We start from the raw sequence: 26,826 nt of genomic DNA, 5'->3' as shown, positions 1-26,826 counted from the left end.
AAATAAGATCAGATACTGAGAATTATACCCAACATACAGGACAAGAGAAGTGGTACTGTGCAGTGTCCATACATACAGAAGAACAGATACTGAGAATTGATATTTAACAGCCCTGGCTGGGTGTTGGAGGTTTTGCAACACAGAAGGCTAATTTTTCAGAAGGTGAGAAGATGTCCCCCCCCCCCCCCACACACACACATATAAACCATGCAGACTTCTCCAGTCCTCCACTGTCAGTGTGCTCAGCACTGAGATCACATCAGAGAATTGACATCCAGAGCCTTCACTTTAGGTAAGTCCACCTGTCCTCCTATTCACACCTATTAGTGACCATTAGGGATGGTGTTTGGGTTTGGTTCCACCATGGGTTGGAGGTGGATCCTGCTTGTTCCAGGTTTGTTTACTCGGCAGAGCAATGCTCTAATTCAGCCGCTCACATTTCCTGTAACCTAATGCACTGCAAAGGACACAAAACTATGCCTGGTAGGCTCATATGGACCAATAACGGGGGCTCTGTTATGTATCACTATAAAAGAGAGCACAGAGCCACCATAGTGTCCTTGCATTGGAAACTATTACAGGGAATGGAAAGGCAAAGCTAATAAACTGCATAGGGACAGATTAAGTGCTCTTAGGAAACTGTATTTTATTTCTGATTGCTAGCTCTTCCCATACTATTGGAGGCTTATTAGTTCAATTGAGGTTTGTGGTCACTTTTAGTATCATTCATAGCATTTTTTTTTTTTGCTGCCAGACTTCCTTTAAAAATAGTTTTTTGTTTCTGGCTGTGGTATTTTATTATATTTATTTTAGGTGTTTTATTTGTTTTAGTTTTTTTTTTGTTTTTTTTTATTGATGTTGGTAGTACCTTTTTTTGGTTACATTTTTCTGCAAGATTTTCTTTATAAAACAAGCTTTTGTTTCTCGACTGATATTTTGGGGGGTTTTCATTTCTATTGGGGTGTTTTTGGCTTTTATTGTATGTAATTTCCAATGTAATTTTTTTTTGCAAATATCATTAAAAAAAAAAATGATTGCCTGATGATGACTGCCTGAAGATTATTATCATGAATACATCAATGGGGTTGATTTACTGTGAATGGTAGCCAATCAGCTTCTAACTTCAGCTTGTTCAATTAAGCTTTGCTTTGAAAATAAAACCTGGAAGCTGATTGGTTTCTATCCAGAGCTGTACCGGATTTAGTAAATAACCCCCAATGTATCAGGAATACATCTTTATATTCTCACACATAGACAGGATACATAAAGGAAGACAGACACACGGGGTATTTTTTTTTCCACATGGACTTATGTTTCGTATTCTAATAGTGTAAATTTCCTCTCCTTCCTCTTGTTCCAATAAATGGGATTTCCAGATTCCAATAAAATATAACATTCTGTAGAACAGCCTTTCTCAACCTTTTCAACACAGAGGAACCCTTGAAATAGTTCTCCAGTCTCGGGGAACCCTTGCTAAAAATTAGAAGTCTACAACTCATGATACATTAGTGTGATGGTCAGTTGGAAGAATGGTCCCTACACTTTGGGTCATTGGGAAGAATTACCTCCTTACAGATAGCTAAAAAGATCAATGGTGTCAGTGGGAACTTATCTGAGAGGAAGAAATGGCCCAATGCTGAAGGAACCCCTGGCAACCTCTGGAGGAACCCTGGTTGGGAATCACTGTTGTAGATATACCGTGTATCCCCGAAAATAAGCCTGGGTCTTATATTAATTTTGGCAACAAAAGACACAATAGGGCTTATTTTTGGGGTAGGTCTTACCATGTAATGTGCCATCTTATCTCCCCTTCTCTCTTACTGCTTGGCAGAAATCCCCAGTGTGAACTGAGTTAAAATGCTTGTAAAATCCTATATTCCACTTTATTATAGTAGTATATATTGTACAATGTGTGTGTTTCTGTAATATAATTGTGCCAAATACCTTGTTTATAGAGCCGCTCTTCGCTTCTGTGAGTCGCCGGAGCTCTCTTTCCCGCAATTATATTACAGAAACACACCTATTGTACATTATATACTACTGTAATAGAGAGGATTATAGGATTTTGTAAGCATTTTAAACTAGGGCTTATTTTCGGGGTAGGGCTTATATTGTAGCTCTCCTGGAAAATAACGATAGGTCTTATTTTCGGGGTAGGTCTTATTTTTGGGGGAAACATGGTAGGAGTTACAATGTTTAAGGGTATTCCCAAAACCCAGAAGCCATTCTGTTGCATTTAATTCTTTTAGGGAACTAGGCAGTTTTGGTAAGTTCCTCCAGAAATTTTGTAGTTACCTATATCCCCATGAATCTCAATTCCTGTGAGGAATACATCTCACTGTCCTTTAATATGTCCTTTAATCTCAAATTATTTGTCCTAGTTCACTTAAAGAAGGTCCTTTTTACCAAGAGAAAAATAGTCAGTACTCGTAGGTGGTGTTAATGGGGAATTGTATTGCCACTTTAAACGTTCATAAATGCAATCCCATGGCATAGGAGAAGGTCAAACAACTCATAGGTTCGAACAGCAAAGGCACCCATTGGAGTGTTTGATAGGATTGTTGTGTGTCAAAGGATGGACTAGAGTTGTATTATATGGTGAATGACATAAAGCTTTATTTCACCTAAAAGATGGGTTTCATGGACCACATTTGCCAATTCCTCAGTTTAGGGTGATATAAACTATATTACCAAAAGTATTGGGACACCTGCCTTTACACACACATGTGAATTTTAATGGCATCCCACTCTTATGCCGCGCACGAACGGTCGGAATTTCCAACAACAAATGTTCGATCTGAGCTTGTTGTCAGAAATTCCGACCGTGTGTAGGCTCCATCAGACATTTTCCATCGGAATTTCTGAGAAACAAAATTTGAGAGCTGGGTCTCAAATTTTCCGATAACAAACCTTGTTGTCGAAAATTCCGATCGTGTGTAGACAATTCCGAAGCACGAAATTCCACGCATGGTTTGAATCAAGCAGAAGAGCCGCAGTGGCTATTGAACTTCATTTATCTCGGCACGTCGAAAGTCTTGTACGTCACCGCGTTCTTGACGTTAGGAATTTCCGACAACAAATGTTTGACCATGTGTAGGCAAAACAAGTTTGAGCAACATCCGTTGGAAAAAAATCCAGGATTTTGTTGTCAAAATGTGCGATCGTGTGTACGCGGCATTAGTCCGTAGAGTTCGATATTGAGTTGGCCCACCCTTTGCAGCTATAACAGCTTCAACTCTTCTGAGAAGACTGTTCACAAGGTTTAGGCTCAGTTCACACCAAAACCAGCCGGGGATCGCACAGGAACACTGTGCGTCCCTGTTCTCCATTTCAGGGATGAATCTTTGCCTGAATTCGGCCCTGAAAAGGTGCCAAAGATGCACACTGTGCAGTGCGCTCCGCTATCGCCCCAGAGATATGTAAACCGGCTCCATAGAGAGCCGGTCCCATTCTCCTGCTATGCGCATTGGTGAACCCAGCCTTAGAAGTGGGAATGTTTGACCATTCTTCCAGAAGCGCATTTGTGATGTCAGGCATTGATGTTGGATGAGAAGGTCTGGCTCGCAGTCTCTGCTCTAATTCATCCTTAAGATGTTCTATCGTGTTTAGATTAGGACTCTGTGAAGGCCAGTCAAGTTCCTCTACCCCAAACTCACTCATCCATGTCTCCATGCCTTGCTTTGTGCACTGATCCAAATCATTTGTTGTAAGGGGGATTATGGTGTGGGGTTGTTTTTCAGGGGTTGGGCTTGGCCCTTAGGGCATCGGCATATCTTATGTTCCCTGTTCTCTCTATGCCCTGAATTTCTGGAGTTGCTGCTAGGAGGGGTTTCAGGGACAGTACAAATGATGGACAGCCAAAAAAACACACCTGTGTCTTTGGGCCACTATATAATGTCCTAATCAGATTATTTATATGTGGGCCTATCCTCAAATATTGTATCATACAAAATAAAGGGGACTTTCAATGTACCACCAATAATACCTCAAACACCGAATACTGGATCAAATTCAAAAATCAAATGTTGTCTAATGCCGCGTACACACGGTCGGACTTTTCGTCTACAAAAGTCCGACAGCCTGTCCGACAGGCTGTCGGACAGGACTTGCGGCGGACTTGCGGCAGACTTTCTAACGAATGGACTTGCCTACACATGATCACACAAAAGTTCGACAGATTCGTACGTGATGACGTACACTGGACTAAAATAAGGAAGTTGATAGCCAGTAGCCAATAGGTGCTCTAGAGTGGGTTTTTGTCCATCGGACTAGCACACAGACGAGCGGATTTCTGGGTCCGGTGTAGTTACGACGTAAAGATTTGAAGCATGTTTCAAATCTAAAGTCTGTCAGATTTGAGGCTGGAAAAGTCCGCTGAAAGTCCGGGGAAGCCCACACACGATCGGATTGTCAGCCAGCTTTAGTCCGTCGGCGTCCGTCGGACTTTTGTAGACGAAAAGTCCGACCGTGTGTACGCCGCATTACAGTTTGTGTTTCAGTTACTATTGGAGGTACATTGATAGTGCCCTTTATTTTGTATGATTTGTATGTTGATTTGTTGGGGATGCTACCTCCTATGGTACTATTGATACACCTACACCAACATCCCACCTCTAACATTTTTATTCCAAAAATATTGTATAGTTGTAAATAAGTACTCCCAGTCCACCTTGTCAAATGCTGTACCTGGTAGAGAACTAGGTCTTCTTCCCCTTCACCATATGGTTAAAAAGTATGGTTCTCAACTCATTATCCCTTGCCTTCCTCCCAGAGACAATCCCCACCTGTTCTGTATTTATCCAATAAGACATATATAGTATGATTTTTGTTGCCAATACCTTATATATGTATATGTAGCGACCTCTTGCTAGTGTGCTAGATGTAAATAGGTTTTGTTAGTGTAGATAAATTTGGCTTGGCTGAGAGCCAGGCCTGGGTTGAATCTGGGTCAGGGATGAGCGACTCAGGGAGGCTGGATGACTCAGCAGACAGCTCTTCTGTTGCCTCCCCCTGTTTTCTGGAACCTTGGAGAAGGTTCTATATGTAGTGGGTGGAAGCTAGGAGGAGGTGTTTAGCATATTTATGAGGTCCCTGACCAACCCCCAGCAAAACTGTCCTGGAAGGGGGTAGGCATCTCATACATAGGCATGAGTCATGCCAGCAGGGGCAGTGGGGAGGAAGATGGAGATGGAGTGCTTAGGAGGCTGTTGGCGGCCCTTGACAATGCCCCCAAGTCTGGGGGGGTTATCTTGGGCCTGGGGCTCAGGTGCCGGAAGGATCCTCCACAACAAATGGAGGAACCCCTTCCTGGAGGCATGGTAGCAAGGAGAGGACAGCAAGAGCAGGTCAGCATGTCTGGGATATCTCCTGAAAAGTCAGCCAGGTGGGCTGGTGAGTGTCAGTCTGGGAAGACTGTGGAGGGGTTAGCCAATAGGGCTAGTGAAAGGGGCAGCTGTAGCCGGGTGGGTTGGCAGTGCCTGAAGAGGTGGTGCTGGGATCAGTAGCCACAGGGATGTATGCTGGACACTGGACTTTTTCTTTACACGCCACAGGGGCCTCGGCTTGCTGCCTATAACAGGCTGTTGTTCAAAAATCGGACTGAGTGCTGTGTCAGATCCATTATCAGTACTGCAAGCAAGTGAGTGCTGGAGGAAGTAGAGAAGTGTATGTAGACTGTATATGGGAAAAGTTGTCCCTGAAATTATTCTGAAGCCAAGTGGTGACTCGGTTGAATTGATGATAGGCAACTCCTATCCTCATATTGATTAGTGGTTCCAAATTAATAATAACTACTGCAGTAGGGAACAGACACAAAAGATACGCTCAGCATCTTTCCAAATTACTGTTCTGCTTTATTATGACGCAATTGAAGATTTTTATGCACATGATTACGTAGGTATCACATTAATATTACAATTGTAGGTTTATCGTAACAAGGGGCGTTACATAGGCAGGCTTATTCTAATCAGGACTCAAAAGAATGTAAACATTTACTGAAAACATTATTAGTGCCGTGTGCACAGTGAGGGCCGTGTGTAATACATACAAAATACAATACAATTATATACAGAACTTACAAATTTCCATTACAGTCTCCCCTCTTTTGATCAATATTTTGATCACTAACCATACCTGCTATCACCTTTAACCTGGAACCTCCACACGCTTAGGTGGAGGTAGTCCTGGCCAAAGAGGCAAAAAAAACTCCATTGTGGAGAAAATAATAGCTGAGCAACTTTTTCATTACCAAATGACTTTTCATTGTGAAAAACAAATGATTGATAAGACATATTTACAGAGTACTGGCTGTACACTCCTGTGGCCAGAATGGCCTTCTAGCTTAATTGTTGGCATGCTGACTTATCAGCATATGTGAACACAGACAATTCTACATAAAATGGAAAACGTACAAAAGACAAGATATGACTTCAACATGGCCAAACTACTTTTCAAATATATATATATATCCCTTACAATTAAAGTAATTTAATCAAAAAGTACCCTAGACTGTGATCACAAGAGGGAAGTAAATCAAACACAGAGATTTCTTTAATTTAGTCATTTTTACAGTGTCTGGTGTGGATCCAGATGACTTTTCCTTCAAGTTTTGCAAAAACTGTACATGAAATAGATGCTGTATTGAGTCTCCAAACATTTCCTTATATATAAATGTCTCTTAACAATCCACAAGTCACCTGGCTTTAGTTTTAGATCCTTCCAAACTTTTAGGATCTGGAATTGGGGAGAAAACACATAAATGAGTTTGTCAAAAAACCTTAAAAGATCAGCAACATTCTCTGTGAGATCTGAATGGAGGACTTCAGCTGCTGAGACAAAATATAAGCAAGTGAGTAACACACTCCCAAACAAAATCCCATAGGGAGAGAGTCCAACATCCCCCTTAGGGGCTTCATAAAATATAAGAAAACATTCAGGGAAAAGTTTTCTAGTTTCTTACTCTACTTTGTCCGCTACATTGTAGACAGTAAGGGGTGTAAAAATAAAACCTCAAAACTTCTATTAAGGACTCTCCTATAAAAAATGATTTCCTCTGTTACTCTCTGTACTTTCTGCACTCTGTACTTACAAACTACTTCTGATAACACTTTTTACTGTGGCCTTTGCAGTAGCATTTGCCACTGGACATCCAAAAAACATGTCCATACAGACAAAATGCATACTCGTAAGATCCTAACTTGGGCATCTGGATATATATGTTCAGCTTTTGGTCCAATGACTTTGAATACAGAGTATCCTTCTGGGTGATAAACTGCATACTCAAATCTACAAAAAATGTAATATCTGGGTCTTCAGGGAGTGTGTCCTGCACTGGGCTCACAGCAGCTGATTCCCACATCAATTTAACACACGTGTCTTCCTTTCTCTTGAATAAATGTACGCATTTTCTCATTGTTAGATTTGTACATAAACAAACTCATATTTTAAACCTTTCATTAGACAAACATTTAGTTATCTGTATATTTGCTGCACAGAATGTCGGACCATTAAAAATTAAATGTTTGACCAAAACAATATCTAACTTTGTCTAATAGCACCTTTGCATAAAAACTGCAGCTCTGATATATCGGGGTGAACCCTTCATTACTGGGTCCAGCTTCCATAAATATATTACAATGGCTTGTTTTCTATCACGCTGTTTGTGTAAGAACTCCAGTTTCATGTTTCAAAAGACAACTTCTTCCTGGCAATATTATAATAAATGATAACAATACCCTGCGGTCATGGAGAGATGCCCATAAATCCAAACTATTCTTCTGCTTATACCACTGTACTTACAAGAAAAATGGGCACATCATTTCACAATCCACACATTCTGCTTTGGATTTCAAAAATAAAAATAAATAAAAACAAAAGGACCAATCTGTATGATGGACCAGAAAGCATTAAAAACTATAAAACAACTGGCTGCAGGCGGCATATATCCTAACAGGGTGTGTGGACTTGATGTGATGGGTCTGTTATATTTAAATTTTATTTATTATTATTCTTACATCATGGACCGCACATCAAGTTATTATCAAAAACCTTAAAATTTCATTTTTATAGAAGAACTTCTTATGTATTCCATCCATCTTGGCTTTGTTAAATATTATGACAGCTTTATTCAAAATAACAACCTCATCTTAATCTTTTTTTTCTCTCAATAAGGGCTTATTGTATAAATGTAAAATTACAAAATTGTTATCTTAATCTAAACTAATCCCATTCATTACAAATTTCCCCAATAACCTGGATTTCATTTCCAACCAAAGGTTGTCTAAACCAGTTTCAATATATCTATATTATTAATAAAATTGTTAAACTCATATTAGAAATTAATACTCATTACTACTTAATTTTATTTAATTTCCCTTTTTTTTAAATGCACTGTTTCCACTATCAAAGGATATTCAATTTGTGTAATACACGGTTAAATGTAACCTTCATTTTACCATGTTTGGAAAACAGATTCAAAATAATTGTGATCACATTGTTTACCATTAGATTCGTTAACCCGGCACATTTTGTTATAAATGTTTTGTCTAAAAAACTGGAATTGGCATGATGTCCTTCCAGCTTATCACTAACCTCTCAGGGACATTCTTTCAGGAGAGCGCAAAGGAGGGGGTCACATCTGCGTACATGACACACACAAATAATAGAACTAAAGGTCCTAGCATTCGCACACACATACACCAATATCTCTCTAAAATCGCTTACATTTTTCCCATTTGTGCACAACACATGCATATCATTCTCTCACTTTCTTTTAACTCTCATTAATATTTCCCTGCCTAAATTCTACTTTCTTTATTTTTGTTCAGATATCTTTTATATCTAGCTTCTATGATCAGATGGGCAGCCAGAGTACTCATCCCATCTTCTCTCTCTGACAACATATAAAGTATTCTGTTTTAATTCTCATTTCTCTGTTTCTGACTCTAATGCCCCGTACACACGGTCGGATTTTCCGATGGAAAATGTCCGATCGGAGCGTGTTGTCGGAAATTCCGACCGTGTGTGGGCTCCATCGGACATTTTCCATCGGATTTTCCGACACACAAAGTTGGAGAGCAGGAGATAAAATTTTCCGACAACAAAATCCGTTGTCGGAAATTCCGATCGTGTGTACACAAATCCGACGGACAAAGTGCCACGCATGCTCAGAATAAATAAAGAGATGAAAGCTATTGGCCACTGCCCCGTTTATAGTCCCGACGTACGTGTTTTACGTCACCGCGTTTAGAACGATCGGATTTTCCGACAACTTTGTGTGACCGTGTGTATGCAAGACAAGTTTGAGCCAACATCCGTCGGAAAAAATCCTAGGATTTTGTTGTCGGAATGTCCGAACAAAGTCCGACCGTGTGTACGGGGCATAATAGTTATAGTGCCTGACTCCAAATTCATCCCACAACTTAACATGAAAATGTCCCTTTCTGTCTAGTGTTAATGTCACCCTTGATCCATCCTGCTCACATAGATAACTGTTTCTTTAGCTATTTACTCTGCATGATTCTTAGTCCCTGTGGACCTTGGTAACCCAGTTACCCAATGTGGATCCCTGTCCACTCTAACCATTAATCTAGGGGCTCAGTATAGGCAATACCGCACCTTTGGTTCATATATAGCGCTCCTCTTGCGCTGGGCATTTTTGAGGGTCTCTTACCCTTCATTCCCTTACTTAATTCAATGCCCATAATGACTGGCCAGTCTTCTCTCTTCTCTAGGTGTGCCTATACCCTCTTGCCTCTAAACTACTTTATCTAGCATATGTACTACATATACCTGTGAACAGCACTATTCTTCCCTTTCTTATCTATAACACTCCGATGGACAATAGACAGGGACAACATAACATATAACCACCAATCAATACAGTTCGATTAAGGGGAGTAAAATAGGTACCCTTTGTCCCGAAAATGCCTTACCGATCAAGGAAGTCTGATAACTCAAATGTAAGCAAAAGGCTTACCTCAGCCGGCTGATTATCAGAAATTCCCGGATCGTCTCAAGCTCCTCGTTTCGGATACTCAGGGTCACCTGGAATCCCCTCCTAAGGCAAAGCTCGCCATGCTGACTCGGTTGAATTGATGATAGGCAACTCCTATCCTCATATTGATTAGTGGTTCCAAATTAATAATAACTACTGCAGTAGGGAACAGACACAAAAGATACGCTCAGCATCTTTCCAAATTACTGTTCTGCTTTATTATGACGCAATTGAAGGTTTTTATGCACATGATTACGTAGGTATCACATTAATATTACAATTATAGGTTTATCGTAACAAGGGGCGTTACATAGGCAGGCTAATTCTAATCAGGACTCAAAAGAATGTAAACATTTACTGAAAACATTATTAGTGCCGTGTGTACAGTGAGGGCCGTGTGTAATACATACAAAATACAATACAATTATATACAGAACTTACAAATTTCCATTACAGTGGGCATTCTAAAATTCCCAATTATCATCCAAAAATCCCTCAATAAGACAAAAAAAAACCAAAAACAAAGTGCTGGACTGTTTTTTGACTTTGAAGTGACTGTGAAAATTTGGTGTGCCTGGCTGTTCAGGGTGGGGGATACCAGGTCCCCTGTGGCCCTTAAGGGGGTATACACTACATATATTATTGTGTCTACATTCATTATCAGTATCGGCTTGAACAATTGGTGGGGTCCTTTTCCTCTTTTGGGATGACTGTATTATAAGCCATTAAGAACTCCGGTCTTATTTCTATTTCCTTTCCATTCAAATTCAAATATATTCAAAAAGAAGGTACTGATGGATCCTGGACTCTTTCTCACATTGGTATTTTTGACTGCCATCTTTATTTTATCCTTCGCTTTATCCTCCTCCATATACTGTGGTTGCTGATAGTACTCACAGAAGACCTTCCTTATATCTTTAGTGGAATGTATCAATAGCTCCGTTCAGTCTTTGATTTTCGCTATGTAATTTGCCAGTTTTGTGGACTTCAATGCTCCTTCCAATAGTTTCCCAGGCTTATATCCCATCTCATAATATTGTAAGGCTACAGCTTTCAGGCTGCATTCACACTTGAGTGTTTTCAGCTCATAAAACGCTTGTAAAACGCCCAAGAAATGCCTGAAAAACGCCCAACAAGCAAAATCCCGATGGCGCCACCATTGATTTCGAAATTCGACCAACCAAGCCTTCAATTTCACCTCATATTGCTACAGAAAATAATTTTTGTGGTTGAGAATCTTCTTTTCTTTCCGGGAATTTCCTTTTCTTGCACATGCGTATTTCTTTTTCGATTACATTTCTCGCACGATTCTCCCATCATCAATTAGAAAATGGTTTGTTTTTCAAAAAATTTCAAACATGTCCGATTACTCAAACTTGATGGCTGCAAGAAAATCGACTGTTGCTGCAGCCCAATAATGGTGCGAAATACGAACAAAAATTCTTAGATAAGATTTTCAAAAGAAAATTCTTTCTAAATTCAACCCGTGTATGGCCTGCCTAAATGTTCACGTTGTTTTGCTCCTGTAACTTTTGAAGAGTCTCCCTTTTTCTTACTAAAGTTGTAAATATTTGTTAATCTATTGTTACTTTATGTACCCGTTCCAAGACATTAATCTCCTATAAGGCCTCGTTTACACTTGTGGTGGTCTCTGAAGGTGGTGAGGAGGTGGTGTATTGCCTCTTCACCACTTGTTTTAGCCCCCGCAAATTCAGACTACCACTCGGCAGGGTCTTACAGCCCCCCCCCTCAACTGCTAGTGTTAACAAGCCCTTAAAGAGTCTGTATTTTTAGTGCCTGTTCCTTTTTCTTTTTAACCCCTGATGTTATTAGTCTCCTTCTAATACCAGGTGTCTGACCTGAGGCCACCTGGAAACTATAATATTGGTGATCTCTAGCAGTCTCATGTTGCATATCCCCAGTCTCTGACGATCTCCTGCAGTGTGTTTTCAGTCTCTAAACCCCTGATGCCCAACCTGCAGCCCAAGGGCTGCATGTGGTCCTTTAGTATATGACAGGGGTAGGCAACTTCAGCCCCCCCGCTGTTTTGAAACTACAAGTCCCATGAGACATTGCAAGACCCTGACAATCACAGGCATGACTCTTAGAAGCAGAGGCGTGATGGGATTTTTAGTTTCACCATAGCTGGAGTGCCAAGGTTGCCTACCCCTGGTATATGATATGCAGCCCTAGGACCTCGGCAGTCTGTAATGGGAACATTGATTAGGGTAATAGCATTGGTCTCTAGTAGCCTCATGTAACATATTGTCTTCTGCAGCATCTCCCCCCGCCAGGGCCGTCTTCAACATGGGGAAAAAGGGGCAGCTGCCCCAGGCCCAGTCATTGTTGTGGGGCCAAAATCAGCCTGCTTCTTGAACCCCTGCAGCCCACAAATAGCTGATAAGTGATTATGGCTATCACGCAGGAGATGAGGGTGGAATTGAATGTTGGGGGCGCTGGGGATTGGTTGGGTGTTACTGTATGTCTGAAACCTGTGTGGTGATTGGCCAGCTCAGTAAAGTAAACCTTGTCCAGGGAGAGCACTTGTCAGTCCGGGGCACAGTCACACCGATCCCTCTCCCTCATCATGTTGGACAACCTGCAGACTATCAGCCCATTGAGGAACTTCTTTGCCTGAGGGTTCAGTGAGGTGTGCCTGGTGTTCTCCTGACATCCTCTGGACATTACCAAGGTGAAATTGCTGGGGGGGGGGCAATGCAGGGGACTGTGGAGGGAGGAAAGGGGGTCCTGTGTAATGATAGGGGTAGTAGTGGGGAGGGGGGTCCTGTCCAATAATGGGGGTAGTATGGAAAAGGGGGTCCTGTATAAAGATGGGGGTAGTATGGGAAAGGGGGTCTTTTGTAATGATGGAGATAGTATGGGGAATGGGGGCCTGTGTAATGTGAGAGCAAAATTGTATTGGGGGGGCAAGAAAATGTTTGCCCAGTGTCCAATCAATATTAAAGATGGACCTGTCCCCAGCCAACAATATATCCTGTCCACACTCTCTGAATCTCATTTCCTCTATTAGCTCTGCAATTTCTGACAGCATTATATAAATTGAACATTATGTGCGGACCTTTGGTGATCTCAGGGGCCACTTTTATCTCATAAGTTGACAACCACTGCTCTAAACACAACTGTTGCATGTCCATGGTCCATGATCATCTCCTCTTATACATTTGGAGTCTACTGTCATGTACTAAAAATTATGTGCAGGCCCTTGGAGCTCTCGGGTGCCACAGTTGAGGCCCCCCCCATACCTCATGAGTTGACAGCCACTGGTCTAATATATGCCATATGTTTCGCACATAACACCAGGGATAATTTACCACAAAAAAAGTTAATATTCACTTCTAATTTTTTTATCACCTTAGGATCCCTCAAGAGATAATCATCTATTTTCCAAGGTTCATGACGATTTGGTAAGTTGATAAATCTTAAATCAGGGGTCTCAAACTGGCGGCCCTCTAGCTGTTGCAGAACTACAAGTCCCATCATGCCTCTGCCTGTGAGAGTCATGCTTGTAACTGTCAGCCTTGCAATGCCTCATGGGACGTATAGTTCTGCAACAGCTGGAGAGCCACCAGTTTGAGACCCCTGTCTTAAATAATTTGTAGCAGTGCGTGATTGGTTTTATCTGAGTATTGCAAGGACTCTTATAACCTATGATCTATTAAAGTTCTGGGGTAAGTGTTGAGGAACACCCCATATAAACCTTCATGACACTTCAGTACAAATTTTTATTTGACAAAGAGTATAAGCCAATGCATTTCAGCAGAAATGCCCCCCCTTCATCAGGGCTGAAGTATTGGCTACCATTGGACTAATGGTAAGTTGTGATTAGGATACCTGTGTTAGGTTTGAGCTGAGCTCTCAGATTTGTTAGCTTAATGGCGATGGTGATGAGGAGCATACATATTTTCTATGATAGTAAGCACCATCTAGTCTCCATAGTGTGGTATTTTCAGCATTCACTTATTGGAATTGCAGAAAATATAGCCTGGAAACACTCACATCAGTGTCTAAATACATGGTTATATTTGGTCAGTAACATTGACCAATTACAGTCATGGGAATATTTAGACAAAGACGTCACTGCCTCTTCCCTTATATTGAAAGTGGCCGTCATCACTTTAGGGGTGTCAGACTTATTCTTTTGGCCTATGTCATTCATTGTGATTTATAAAGATCTACATCATGATGGGTTTACATAGGACTTTTTTTTAATGTTCACTTTGTTTATGAATGAGTGGGAGTATTATGGCACTCATTATATCATACCCCTTACTCATTCACGTTGGGGGTGGTATCTCTGTGCCCTCTTATGCCCCGTACACACGAGCAGAATTGCCATCAGAAAAAACTTGGATGGTTTTTCTGACGGAATTCCGCTCAAGCTTGGCTTGCATACATATGGTCACACAAACGTTCTCTGTACTTTCGACTGTCAAGAACGTGGTGACGTACAACACTACGACGAGCCGAGAAAATGAAGTTCAATGCTTCCGAGCATGCGTCGAATTGTTTCCGAGGATGCGTGTTTTTTTGTGCGTCGGAATTGCATACAGACGAACGGAATTTCCGAAAGGAGCTTTTTCAGAGAACCTGCTCTCAATCTTTTCCATCGGACTTTTGTTGGCAGAATTTCCGCTCGTGTGTACGCGGCGTAAGTCTTAAAATGAGCTTTGAGATTCTGATAGCCCTTCTTCTCTACACTAAGCTTGCTTCCTGTTTTCCCTCTGCGGAGTTGATTCTCCATATATTACGTCAGAGAAACTGTTATGGGGGCAGTAGACCTGTTACCAGCTTCCAGTGGATTTTTTAAAGGAATGCTTGACAATATAAAAGAAAAAAAAGTAACATAATTATGTATAGTAAATCATAAAATGCACATCAATAGGGAATCTAACTTTGGTCTTGTTTTTATCCTTTTTCTGCAGGGTTTACTGTATATTCCATGCAACTGAATATGTGGCTCATCTTAGTTCTTCTAAGCTTTGCTACTTCTACCTCCTGCCAAACTCACCCCCCACTCACCTATTCCTGCCAAACTGCCAAGAAACCAGAATGCGATGAATTCGATTTTGTCCCGGGGCACAATCTTCTTGGTCAAGGTTTTGATATTGTGACCATGAAGCAGACCAGTGGTCATCTGCTAGATCTCCAGAAGTTTTCAGCAGAGGATGAAACCTGTACTGTCTGTCAAAACCCATATATGAACATGATTTGGCAAAAGCTGCCCCTTGCAATGGTGGACTGGAGGCCCCAGACATTGTGCTCTAAAAAGATCAACAGTGAGCTCTCCCAATCTTTTACATCGCTGGCTGATGAAGCTGCATCTGAGGTGAAGAATGACTGGAAAGCTGGTCTAGAGTTGTGCCCTGACGAGGTGACTGCCAACCTGGTAATGGCTGGTTCTCAGTCAGAAGTGGCACAGTTTGGTAAGAATAAGACCAGCACAGACCGTTACACCTTCATCAAGCACCATCTGAGCTGTGTCTATTACAGGTACATCTTCAACTGTAAGATACACTATATTGTCAAAAATTATTGGGACACCTGCCTTTAACCGCACGTGAACTTTAATGGCATCCCAGTCTTAGTCCGTAGGGTTCAATATTGAGCCCACCCTTTGCAGCTATAAAAGTTTCAACTCTTCTGGGAAGGCTGTCCACAAGGTTTAGGAGTGTGTCTATGGGAATGTTTGACCATTTTTCCAGAAACGCATTTGTGAGGTCAGGCACTGATGTTGGACAAGAAGGCCTGGCTAGCAGTCTTCGTTCGAATTCATCCCAAAGGATGAAGTGCAGGCCAGTCAAGTTACTCCACCCCATCTCATCTATGTCTTTATGGACCTTGCTTTGTGTACTGGTCCAAATCCCTTGGTGCAGGGGGGATTATGGTGTGGGGTTGTCTTTCAGGGGTTGGGCTTGGCCCAACTTGGTTCCAGTGAAGGGAACACTTAAGGCGTCAGCATACCAAGACATTTTGGACAATTTCATGCTCCCAACTTTGTGGGAACAGTTTGGAGATGGCCCCTTCCTGTTCCAACATGGCTGCACACCAGTGCACAAAGCAAGGTCCATAAAGACATGGAAGAATGCTAAAACATTCTAACAATTGTGGAACAAATTCAGGCAAAAATTTGTCCCTGATTTGTCCCTGAAACAGAGAACAGAGAAGCACAGCGTTCCTGTGCGATATGTGGCCCGGTTTAGGTGTGAACCGAGCCTAAACCTTGTGGACAGCCTTCCCAGAAGAGTTGAAGCTGTTATAGCTGCAAAGGGTGGGCCGACTCAATATTGAACCCTACGGACTAAGACTGGGATGCCATTAAAGTTTATGTGCGGTTAAAAGCAGGTGTCCCAATACTTTTGACAATATAGTGTATATTATAATTATAAAACCAGTAAAAGCCATGACTTTAAAAAGTTCCTCCATTCACTACTTTAAAAGACCTGTTCACTGGCTGCAAAATTATTTTGCTTCCAATTAGATTTTATCAATTTGATCAGTACAGCAATGAGTTACCTAGTCAGTCGCTCAACTGTCCCAGTACCTATTAACCAGTTTGTCTCTAGAGTACATTTTTTTTTTTTGCATACATGTAAAAATCGCCTTTTTTGGCAATAAAACTACTTAAACTCTCAGAACATAAACATCCCTTGTGACAGTAATAGGTGGTGACAGGTACTCTTTATGGAGGATCGGGGGTCTAAAAGACCCCAAATCCCTCCTTTGCACTTCAAAGTATTTAGATCGCCAAAAACGGCGATTCTGAATACTGTATATTTTTTTAAAACCTACATACGTACTATGTCCAAGGAGCTGAACTACTGTATTTATTGACGTATAACACGCACTTTTTCAACCTGAAAATTGAGCGCAAATACTGCGTGCGTGTTATACACCGATACTTCAATTTTAGCTGCCTCGGAGGGGACAGAGAGGGGTCGGGACAAGAGCCATCAGATTACATACAGTGAGAATCTCCTGTTTACTCTGCAGCCTCTGTAATAGGAAGTCTGTCTATCATTTATCATTGTATGTAATCTGTCGGTACTTGTCCCGCACCCCTACCTGTCCCCTCCAAGGCTGCAGATGGGCATCGATCAGGCTGCACTGATGGCAATGGTGAGGCTGTTGCATTGATGGCAATGGTGAGGCTGTTGCACTGATGGCAATGGTGAGGCTGCTGCACTGATGGCAATGGTGAGGCTGCTGCACTGATGGCAATGGTGAGGCTGCTGCACTGATGGCAATGGTGAGGCTGTTGCATTGATGGCAATGGTGAGGCTGTTGCATTGATGGCAATGGTGAGGCTGTTGCATTGAAGGCAATGGGGAGGCTGCTGCACTGATGACAATGGTGAGGCTGCTGCACTGATGGCAATGGTGAGGCTGTTGCACTGATGGCAATGGCGAGGCTGTTCCATTGATGGCAATGGTGAGGCTGTTGTATTGATGGCAATGGTGAGGCTGTTGCATTGATGACAATGGTGAGGCTGTTGCATTGATGGCAATGGTGAGGCTGTAGCATTGATGGCAATGGTGAGGCTGTTGCATTGATGGCAATGGTGAGGCTGTTGCATTGATGGCAATAGTGAGGCTGCTGCACTGATGGCAATGGTGAGGCTGCTGCACTGATGGCAATGGTGAGGCTGTTGCATTGATGGCAATGGTGAGGCTGTTGCATTGATGGCAATGGTGAAGCTGTTGCATTGATGGCCATGGTGAGGCTGTTGCATTGATGGCAATGGTGAGGCTGTTGCATTGATGGCAATGGTGAGGCTGTTGCATTGATGGCAATGGTGAGGCTGTTGCATTGATGGCAATGGTGAAGCTGTTGCATTGATGGCAATGGAGAGGCTGTTGCATTAAAGGCAATGGCGAGGCTGTTGCATTGATGGCAATGGCGAGACTGCTGCACTGATGGCAATGGTGAGGCTGTTGCACTGATGGCAATGCTGAGGCTGTTGCATTGATGGCAATGGTGAGGCTGTTACATTGAAAGCAATGGTGAGGCTTTTGCATTGATGGCAATGGTGAGGCTGCTGCACTGATGGCAATGGTGAGGCTGTTGCATTGATGGCAATGGTGAGGCTGTTGCATTGATGGCAATGGTGAGGCTGTTGCATTGATGGCAATGGTGAGGCTGTTGCATTGATGGCAATGGTGAGGCTTCTGCACTAATGGCAATGGTGAGGCTGTTGCATTGATGGCAATGGTGGGGCTGTTGCATTGATGGCAATGGTGAGGCTGTTGCATTGATGGCAATGGTGAGGCTGTTACATTGGTGGCACTTGTGAGGCTGCAGATGGGCATTGATCAGGCTGCATTGATGGCAATGGTGAGGCTTTAGATGGGCACTGGCCCTTATTTTGCTTCAAAGTTTATTATTTAAAATTTTAGTTGTTTTCCCTAAAACTTCCCTCTTAAATTGAAGGTGCGTGTTATATTCCGATAAATACGGTAGTTAAAGCAGATATGGCCAAGTTGAATAAAATTTGTGGGCATGATCCAAAATGCCATCTCCATACAAAGCAACAGAATACTCCTGATAGAAGTGTTAAAACGAAAAATTAAAAAATTTTAAAACTTTCTAAATTTGTCCCTTTACCAGCTTCCGACTTTCAGACCTCTCTCCACTGAGCAAAGATCTAAGAAGGGCCTTGGAATTTCTGCCACCGACTTATGATGCCACCACTAAAGCAAACTACAGCCATCTAATTAGCATCTACGGCACTCATTATATCAGCCAAGCAGATGTAGGAGGCCAAGTGGTGGAGGTCAACGCCATCAAGACCTGCCAAGTCTCCATGGATAGCATACCAATGGACGAGTTGAAGGATTGTCTTAACATTGAGGCTTCAGTTGTAGTCAATGGGAAAGGTGAAGCAAATGCCAAAGCTACCGCCTGCAAGGAACTAAGGAAAAAATTCAACAGGGGGAAGAGTTTCCATCTGACGTTCGATGAGAATAGTTGGGAGGTGAGTTGTACAACAGCAATAGGTATAGTTGGCATATACTTATATATAGATATACAGTTCTCATAAGTTTACATACCCTGGCAGAATTTAGGATTTCTTGGGCATTTTTCAGAGAATATGAATGATAACACAAAAAATTTCTTTCACTCATGATTAGTGTTTGGCAGAAGCCATTTATTATCAATCAACTGTGTTTACTCTTTTTAAATCATAATGATAACACAAACTACCCAAATGACCTCGATCAAAAGTTTACATACCCTGGTGATTTTGGTCTGATAACATGCACACAAGTTGACACAAAGGGGTTTGAATGGCTATTAAAGGTAACCATCCTCACCTGTGATCTGTTTGCTTGTAATTAGTGTGTGTGTATAAAAGGTCAATGAGTTTCTGGACTCCTGACAGACCCTTGCATCTTTCATCCAGTGCTGCACTGACGTTTCTGAATTCTGAGTCATGGGGAAAGCAAAAGAATTGTCAAAGGATCTGCGGGAAAAGGTAATTGAACTGTATAAAACAGGAAAGAGATATAAAAAGATATCCAAGGAATTGAGAATGCCAATCAGTAGCGTTCAAACTCTAATCAAAAAGTGGAAAATGAGGGGTTCTGTTGAAACCAAACCACGGTCAGGTAGACCAACTAAAATTTCAGCCACAACTGCCAGGAAAATTGTTCGGGATGCAAAGAAAAACCCACAAATAACTTCATGTGAAATACAGGACTCTCTGAAAACATGTGGTGTGGATGTTTCAAGGTGCACAATAAGGAGGCACTTGAAGAAAGATGGGCTGCATGGTCGAGTCACCAGAAGAAAGCCATTACTAAGCAAATATCACAAAGTATCCCGCTTCCAATATGCCAAACGGCACAGAGACAAGCCTCAATCCTTCTAGCACAAAGTCATTTGGAGTGATGAGACCAAAATTTAGCTTTTTGGCCACAACCATAAACACTACATTTGGAGAGGAGTCAACAAGGCCTATGATTAAATCTACACCATTCCTACTGTGAAACACGGAGGTGGATTGCTGATGTTTTGGGGATGTGTGAGCTACAAAAGGCACAGCAAATTTGGTCAAAATTGATGGCAAGATGAATACAGTATGTTATCAAAAAATACTGGAGGAACATTTGCATTCATTAGCCAGGAAGCTGCGCATGGGATGTACTTGGACATTCCAACATGACAATAATCCAAAACACAAGGCCAAGTCGACCTGTCATTGGTTACAGCAGAATAAAGTGAAGGTTCTGGAGTGGCCATTTCAGTCTCCTGACCTCAATATCATTGAGCCACTCTGGGGAGATCTCAAACGTGCAGTTCATGCAAGACAGCCCAAGAATTTACAGGAACTGGAGGCTTTTTACCAAGAGGAATGGACAGCTTTACCATCTGAGAAGATAAAGAGCCTCATCCACAAATCCCACAAAAGACTTCAAGCTGTCATTGATGTTAAAGGGGGCAATACACGGCATTAAGAACTGGGGTATGTAGACTTTTGATCAAGGTCATTTGGGTAGTTTCTGTTGTCATTATGATTTAAAAAGAGTAAACACAGTTGATTGATAATAAATGGCTTCAGCCAAACACTAATCATGAGTGAAAGAAAAGTGTTTGTGTTATTATTTATATTCTCTGAAAAATGGACAAGAAATCATAAATTCTACCAGGGTATGTAAACTTATGAGCACAGCTGTATTTATATATCTATATATATATATTCTTGTGTCATCCCTTTGCTCCTCAACTGGCTAGGCTTAGTATCCCACTAACTAAGATGGGACATCATAGACACACAAGCCTGTGAAGAATGAAGGAGACAATGGGGGAGATTTGCTAACACTGGTGCACACAGAGTCTGGTAGACATGTGCAATTTGTTGCGTTCCGAATTCGTTTTTCGAGGAAATTTGACAAATTCGTCAATTTGGAAATATTTCAATTTACGAAAACCTGTTTAACAAATTTTTCCAAAATGTAGAAAATTTGAAAATGCGAGATTCGAAAATCTGAAAAAACGAAAATCCAAAATGTGAAAATCTGAAAAATCGAAAGAACAAAAAATCTGCAATTCAAAATCCGAAATCTGAAAATTCAAAAATCCGAAAATAAAAACTAAAATCCCAAAAATTCAAAAAGAACAGGAATCAAAAAATAAGAACGAAAATTTGAAAAACAAAAATCCAAAATAATAACTAACTAATAATAACTATTACTAACTATTAAATTATAAGTATTGGAATTTCCTTTCAAATTTGGCTGTTAGTGAATGTAACGAATACAAATTTATCTGAAGTTACGAATTATCCAAAATAACGAATGCCCCATCTAAATGAATGGAATGTAGCAAATTAATAATAATAAATATTAATAATAATACATTTTTTTATAATTATTATTTATTTTTATTATTAATTTGTTATGTTCTATTAGTTTAGATGTGGAATTCGTTACTTTGGATAATTCATAACTTTGGATAAATTCATATTCGTTACGTTCATTAACGGCCACACTTGAAAGGAAATTCCAATACCTATCATTGAATAGTTATTATTAGTTAGTAAATTCTTATTTTGAAATTTTATAATTTTCGGATTTCAAATTTTCGTTCTTATTTTTGGTTTTTCGTTCTTTCTAATTTTTGGAATTTCATTCTTATTTTCGGATTTTTGGATTTTCGAATCTTCAAATTTGTGGAATTTCGAAAATTTCAGAATTTCAAATTTTTGGATTTTCGGAATTTCGGATTTTCACCCGTATTTTCGAATTTTTGTTCTTTCAAATTTTCGGATTTTTCGTTCCTATTTTCGGATTTTCGAGTTTTCAGATTTTCGATTTTTTGTATTTTTGAATTTTGGATTTTTACGAATGTATTCAAAATAATGCATTTCAGCCATAATGAATGACCAGAAAAAATTCCCTAGTAGAATATTCCACCAATGAAGCATTAATGTGTACAATTGGTCCGGCAGGGAGGCAGCAGACTGGAAGTCTTTGTTATACATGAGAATCACTTTCTGACAATAAACAAAATAATGTTTCCTCATAAATTTTAGATAAGAGGTGGGAAGATTACATATAAGCAGCTCTCCTCTGATGTAAAGAATGGAGAAGGTGCAGCCTCTTTCAAGGCCTGGATGGAAAGCCTAAAGACTGACCCAGATATCATATCCTACTCTCTGGAACCCATCCACAATCTGGTTGAAGCCGACAGACCTCAGAGGGAGAGCCTACAGGATGCCATCATTGATTACATCTTGGAGAAGGCCCTGAGTAAGGACTGCTCTTGCCCATCGGGTTCACAGCCGAGTCCTGGTAGAAAGTGCAACTGCATTTGTCCTGATGGTCAAGGCAAAAATAGAAACTGTTGCCCCTTAAAAAGAGGTCTTGCCAAAGTGGTGGTCACTGTACAACGTGGCTCAAACATTTGGGGGGACTACGGCTCGAGGGCTGATACCTTTGTAAAAATAAGTGCTGGACCGGCTTTTGCTCGGACACGGACCATATGGAACAATGATAATCCAAACTGGGGCTCACGGTATGACCTCGGAGTTTTGGATCTTAGTCTACGGTTTAGATTGAAGGTGGAGGTTTGGGATGAGGATAATAAATATGATGATGACCTGCTTGGAAAATGTGAAAAAACAGTCAACAGTGGAGTGAAGGATGAGGTTTGTTACCTTCAACATGGTAGTGTGACTTTTACAGTGAATGTTCAATGCCTCCCTCACCTGACTGGACCCCTCTGTAGAGACTATGCTCCTTCCACCAGTTAGACATGTCTTCTATAGTCCAGCCTCTTACTTAAAGTGGTTGTAAAGTCATGCATGAAGATAAAGTCTTCTGTGTGCAGCAGCCTCCCCAGCACCCATAATACTTACTTGAGGTCCCTCTAGCTCCAGCAATGGCCATCCAGGACCCCCCTGCTCGCTGGCTGAGACAGCAGCGCGGCGCCATTGGCACCCGCTGCTGTCAATCAAAGTCAGTCAGCCAATGAGAATAGAAAGGGGGGTGGGGCCAGGCTAAAGCTCAGTGTCTGAATAGACACAGGGAGCTGTGACTCGACTTAGGTGCCCCCACAGCAAGCTGCTTGCTGTGGGGGCACCCAACAGGTGTTAAGGGGTCAGGAGAGCAGAAGAGGGACCCAAATAGAGGAGGATGCTAACTGCTCTGTGAAAATCCACTGCACAGAGGCATTAAATATAACATGTTTGTTATTTTTAATTTAAAAAAAAAACAAGACTTCACAATCACTTTAAAGTGATTGTAAGGTCTTGTTTTTTTTAAATAACGAACATGTTCTGGCCCTCCCTCCTGTTGAGTGCCCCCACAGCAAGCAGCTTTTTATGGGGGCACCTGAGCCAAGCTGCAGTTCCCTGTGTCCAATCAGACACGGAGTGGCGGCCCGGCCCTGCCCCCTCTCTCTCATTGGAGCCGCTCTGCAGTCTCGGGCCAATAAGGAGGGAGAGTCTCGGGCAGCTCAGATGCTCCTGCAACATGGCTGGATTGAGATGGTGCTCAGGTAAGTATTAGGGGGGCTGCAGCACACAGAAAGCTTTTTGCATTAAGATAAAAAAAACTTCTGACTTTACAACCACTTTAAAGTTGATCTCCATCTTTTAGTGATGTTTAAATAGATCGTTTGGACCAAGCTGGTTCAACTGAACTATTGCCTTCACTAACAGGTGAGTGAATGGGAGCACTGTATACGCTGTAGGCAGCCCGAGCTATGCACAGTATACAGCACTGGGCTCAGGGAGGGAAAAAGATGAAAGGGACTTTAGATGTGCCGTATTCATCAATAAAAAATGCACAAGTGTACCTAAAACCAACATGCGTGGAGCCATATAATATTATTCATCAAACAACAGATGAGAAAGTGTAACAATACACATAATTATTGATTGCTTCTACACAAACACGATGAATAGGATAGCATACAGGATCAACGTGTTTCACTAACACTGCTTCATCAGGATCCAGCAAGAAGCGAAATGGCTTTAGCCTGAGCTGGGCCCTTCGTCATTCATTGAACAGAAAAAAGTAGCCACTTCCAGTGCTCAGAGCTCTTCAAGGTAAAGAGCAATCAGGGCATCAGTATTCCAAGACTGGGTGGATGCTGCCCTCCTCGGATTGGGGTAATCCAATACAAACTAAGAAAAACAAAACAAAAAAGGAAGGCGCGCACACCTAGTGCATTACCAATGGCATTTAATGAATGATAAAAAAAAAACAGTATAAAATGGATACTCACAAACAGTGATTCTCAAATGAACCAAAGCAAAACTCACAGAGGTTTCAGGGGTGCACCCCCTTCCTCAGAGCTGAGCTACTTAGGGTAACTGTAGACAAGGGCTTTAAAATAAAAATGAGAAAAGCCTAATTGAAAGCCCCACCCCCAACAGAGGCGGAGCAAAAAACAAAGCATAAAACAAAACAAAAGCATGCATGCTGTGAAAACATGGGGTAAAGGCTGATGCGTTTTGGGGGCGCACCCCCTTCCTCAAAACTCAGCTACTTAGGGCAACCGTAGACAAGCGCTTTTAAATAAAGAATTCAAAAAACTGAATTGAAAGCCCCACCCCCCAACAGAGGCAGAGCAAAAAACAGAAACACAGCTACTTCATTATAAACATACATACAATGGGGACGGAAAGTATTCAGACCCCCTTACATTTTTCACTCTTTGTTATATTGCAGCCATTTGCTAAAATCATTTAAGTTCATTTTTTTTCCTCATTAATGTACACACAGCACCCCATATTGACAGAAAAACACAGAATTTACATTTTTGCAGATTTATTAAAAAAGAAAAACTGAAATATCACATGGTCCTAAGTATTCAGACTTTGCTGTGACACTCATATATTTAACTTAGGTGCTGTCCATTTCTTCTGAGCATCCTTGAGATGGTTCTACACCTTCATTTGAGTCCAGCTGTGTTTGATTATACTGATTGGACTTGTTTAGGAAGGCCACACACCTGTCTATATAAGACCTTACAGCTCACAGTGCATGTCAGAGCAAATGAGAATCATGAGGTCAAAGGAACTGCCTGAAGAGCTCAGAGACAGAATTGTGGCAAGGCACAGATCTGGCCAAGGGTACAAAAAAATTCTGCTGCAATTAAGGTTCCTAAGAGCACAGTGGCCTCCATAATCCTTAAATGCAAGACGTTTGGGACAACCAGAACCCTTCCTAGAGCTGGCCGTCCGGCCAAACTGAGCTATCGGGGGAGAAGAGCCTTGGTGAAAGGGGTAAAGAAGAACCCAAAGATCACTGTGGCTGAGCTCCAGAGATGCAGTCGGGAGATGGGAGAAAGTTGTAGAAAGCCAACCATCACTGTAGCCCTCCACCAGTTTTTGGCTTAATGGCAGAGTGGCCTGACGGAAGTCTCTTCTCAGTGCAAGACACATGAAAAGCCCGCATGGAGTTTGCTAAAAAAACACCTGAAGGACTCCAAGATGGTGAGAAATAAGATGCTCTTGTCTGATGAGACCAAGATAGAAACTTTTGGCCCTAATTCTAAATGGTATGTGTGGAGAAAACCAGACACTGCTCATCACCTGTCCAATACAGTCCCAACAGTGAAGCATGGTGGTGGCAGCATCATGCTGTGGGGGTGTTTTTCAGCTGCAGGGACAGGACGACTAGTTGCAATTGAAGGAAAGATGAATGTGGCCAAGTACAGGGATATCCTGGATGAAAACCTTCTCCAGAGTGCTCAGGACTTCAGACTGGGCTGAAGGTTTACCTTCCAACAAGACAATGAATCTAAGCACACAGCTAAAATAACGAAGGAGTGGCTTCACAACAACTCCGTGACTGTTCTTGAATGGCCCAGCCAGAGCCCTGACTTAAACCCAATTGAGCATCTCTGGAGAGACCTAAAAATGGCCGTCCACCAACGTTTACCATCCAACCTGACAGAACTGGAGAGGATCTGCAAGGAGGAATAGCAGAGGATTCCCAAATCCAGGTGTGAAAAACTTGTTGCATCTTTCCCAAAAAGACTCATGGCTGTATTAGATCAAAAGTAGCTTCTAATAAATACTGAGGAAAGGGTCTGAATACTTAGGACCATGTGATATTTCAGTTTTTCTTTTTTAATAAATCTGCAAAAATGTCAACAATTCTGTGTTTTTCTGTCAATATGGGGTGCTGTGTGTACATTAATGAGGGACACAGGGATCTTTCCAGTGTACCAGGCACCATCTACTGATCATATCGCTGCCGCTGTATGGGTGAGTCACCTTTTTGATCAATATGCATAATGTTCAATATGATTTTTATTAAGAAATTTCCCCACCTTTTAAGAATTTTCCCACCTACTACCATTACCACTGCTATTATCAATATTATCAACATTATTGCTTTGATTGATATATGTATGTTTATAATGATTGTATGTTTATAATGAAATGTTTTTTGCTCCGCCTCTGTTGGGGGATGGGGCTTTCAGTTCGTTTTTTCTAATTTTTCATTTAAAAGCACCTGTCTACTGCTGCCCTAATTAGCTGAGCTCTGAGGAAGAGGTGCACCCCCGAAACGCATCAGCCGTTGCCCTGTGTTTTCACAGCACGCGTGTCTATGTGTTTTGCTTTGGTTCATTTGAGAATCACTGTTTGTGAGTATCTATTTTATACTGTTTTTTTATCATTCATTAAATGCCATTGGTAATGCACTAGGTGTGCGCGCCTTCCTTTTTTGTTTTGTTTTTCTTAGTAACACATAATTAATTATTGGTTGCTTCTTTCCAAACACGATGAATAAGATTGCATAAAGGATCAACGTGTTTCACTCACACTGCTTCATCAGGTTCCAAGCTAACAGGAA

General features: G+C 41.4%; 2 protein-coding genes across 2 annotated transcripts in view; both read left to right on the top strand.

The window, feature by feature from the left end:
• Positions 1-26,826, top strand: part of LOC141148310 (guanylate-binding protein 1-like) — a 1,084,899-nt gene that overhangs the window by 592,101 nt on the left and 465,972 nt on the right. The gene's annotated exons all lie outside the window — the stretch shown is intronic.
• Positions 226-24,779, top strand: LOC141148302 (perforin-1-like). Its single transcript, XM_073635600.1, has 5 exons — positions 226-292; positions 13,372-13,419; positions 14,938-15,505; positions 18,620-18,986; positions 22,047-24,779. Exons 3-5 carry the CDS (start codon positions 14,955-14,957, stop codon positions 22,764-22,766), a joined length of 1,638 nt encoding a protein of 545 aa, XP_073491701.1. The 5' UTR covers positions 226-292; positions 13,372-13,419; positions 14,938-14,954; the 3' UTR covers positions 22,767-24,779.

This window comes from Aquarana catesbeiana, linkage group LG06 (assembly GCF_042186555.1).
Source record: "Aquarana catesbeiana isolate 2022-GZ linkage group LG06, ASM4218655v1, whole genome shotgun sequence".
In the NCBI taxonomy this organism is placed as follows: domain Eukaryota; kingdom Metazoa; phylum Chordata; class Amphibia; order Anura; family Ranidae; genus Aquarana; species Aquarana catesbeiana.
Note: the sequence above shows the minus strand (reverse complement) of the source record. Positions and strands in the feature narration are given on the sequence as shown.

What these genes read in the sequence shown, in the direction of transcription:
- LOC141148302 (XM_073635600.1), top strand. Translation starts at nt 14,955, where the DNA reads ATGCAACTGAATATGTGGCTCATCTTAGTTCTTCTAAGCTTTGCTACT. An exon ending in CTGAGCTGTGTCTATTACAG is followed by an intron (nt 15,506 to 18,619) that starts GTACATCTTCAA and finishes TCCCTTTACCAG; the next exon opens with CTTCCGACTTTCAGACCTCT. An exon ending in TCGATGAGAATAGTTGGGAG is followed by an intron (nt 18,987 to 22,046) that starts GTGAGTTGTACA and finishes CATAAATTTTAG; the next exon opens with ATAAGAGGTGGGAAGATTAC.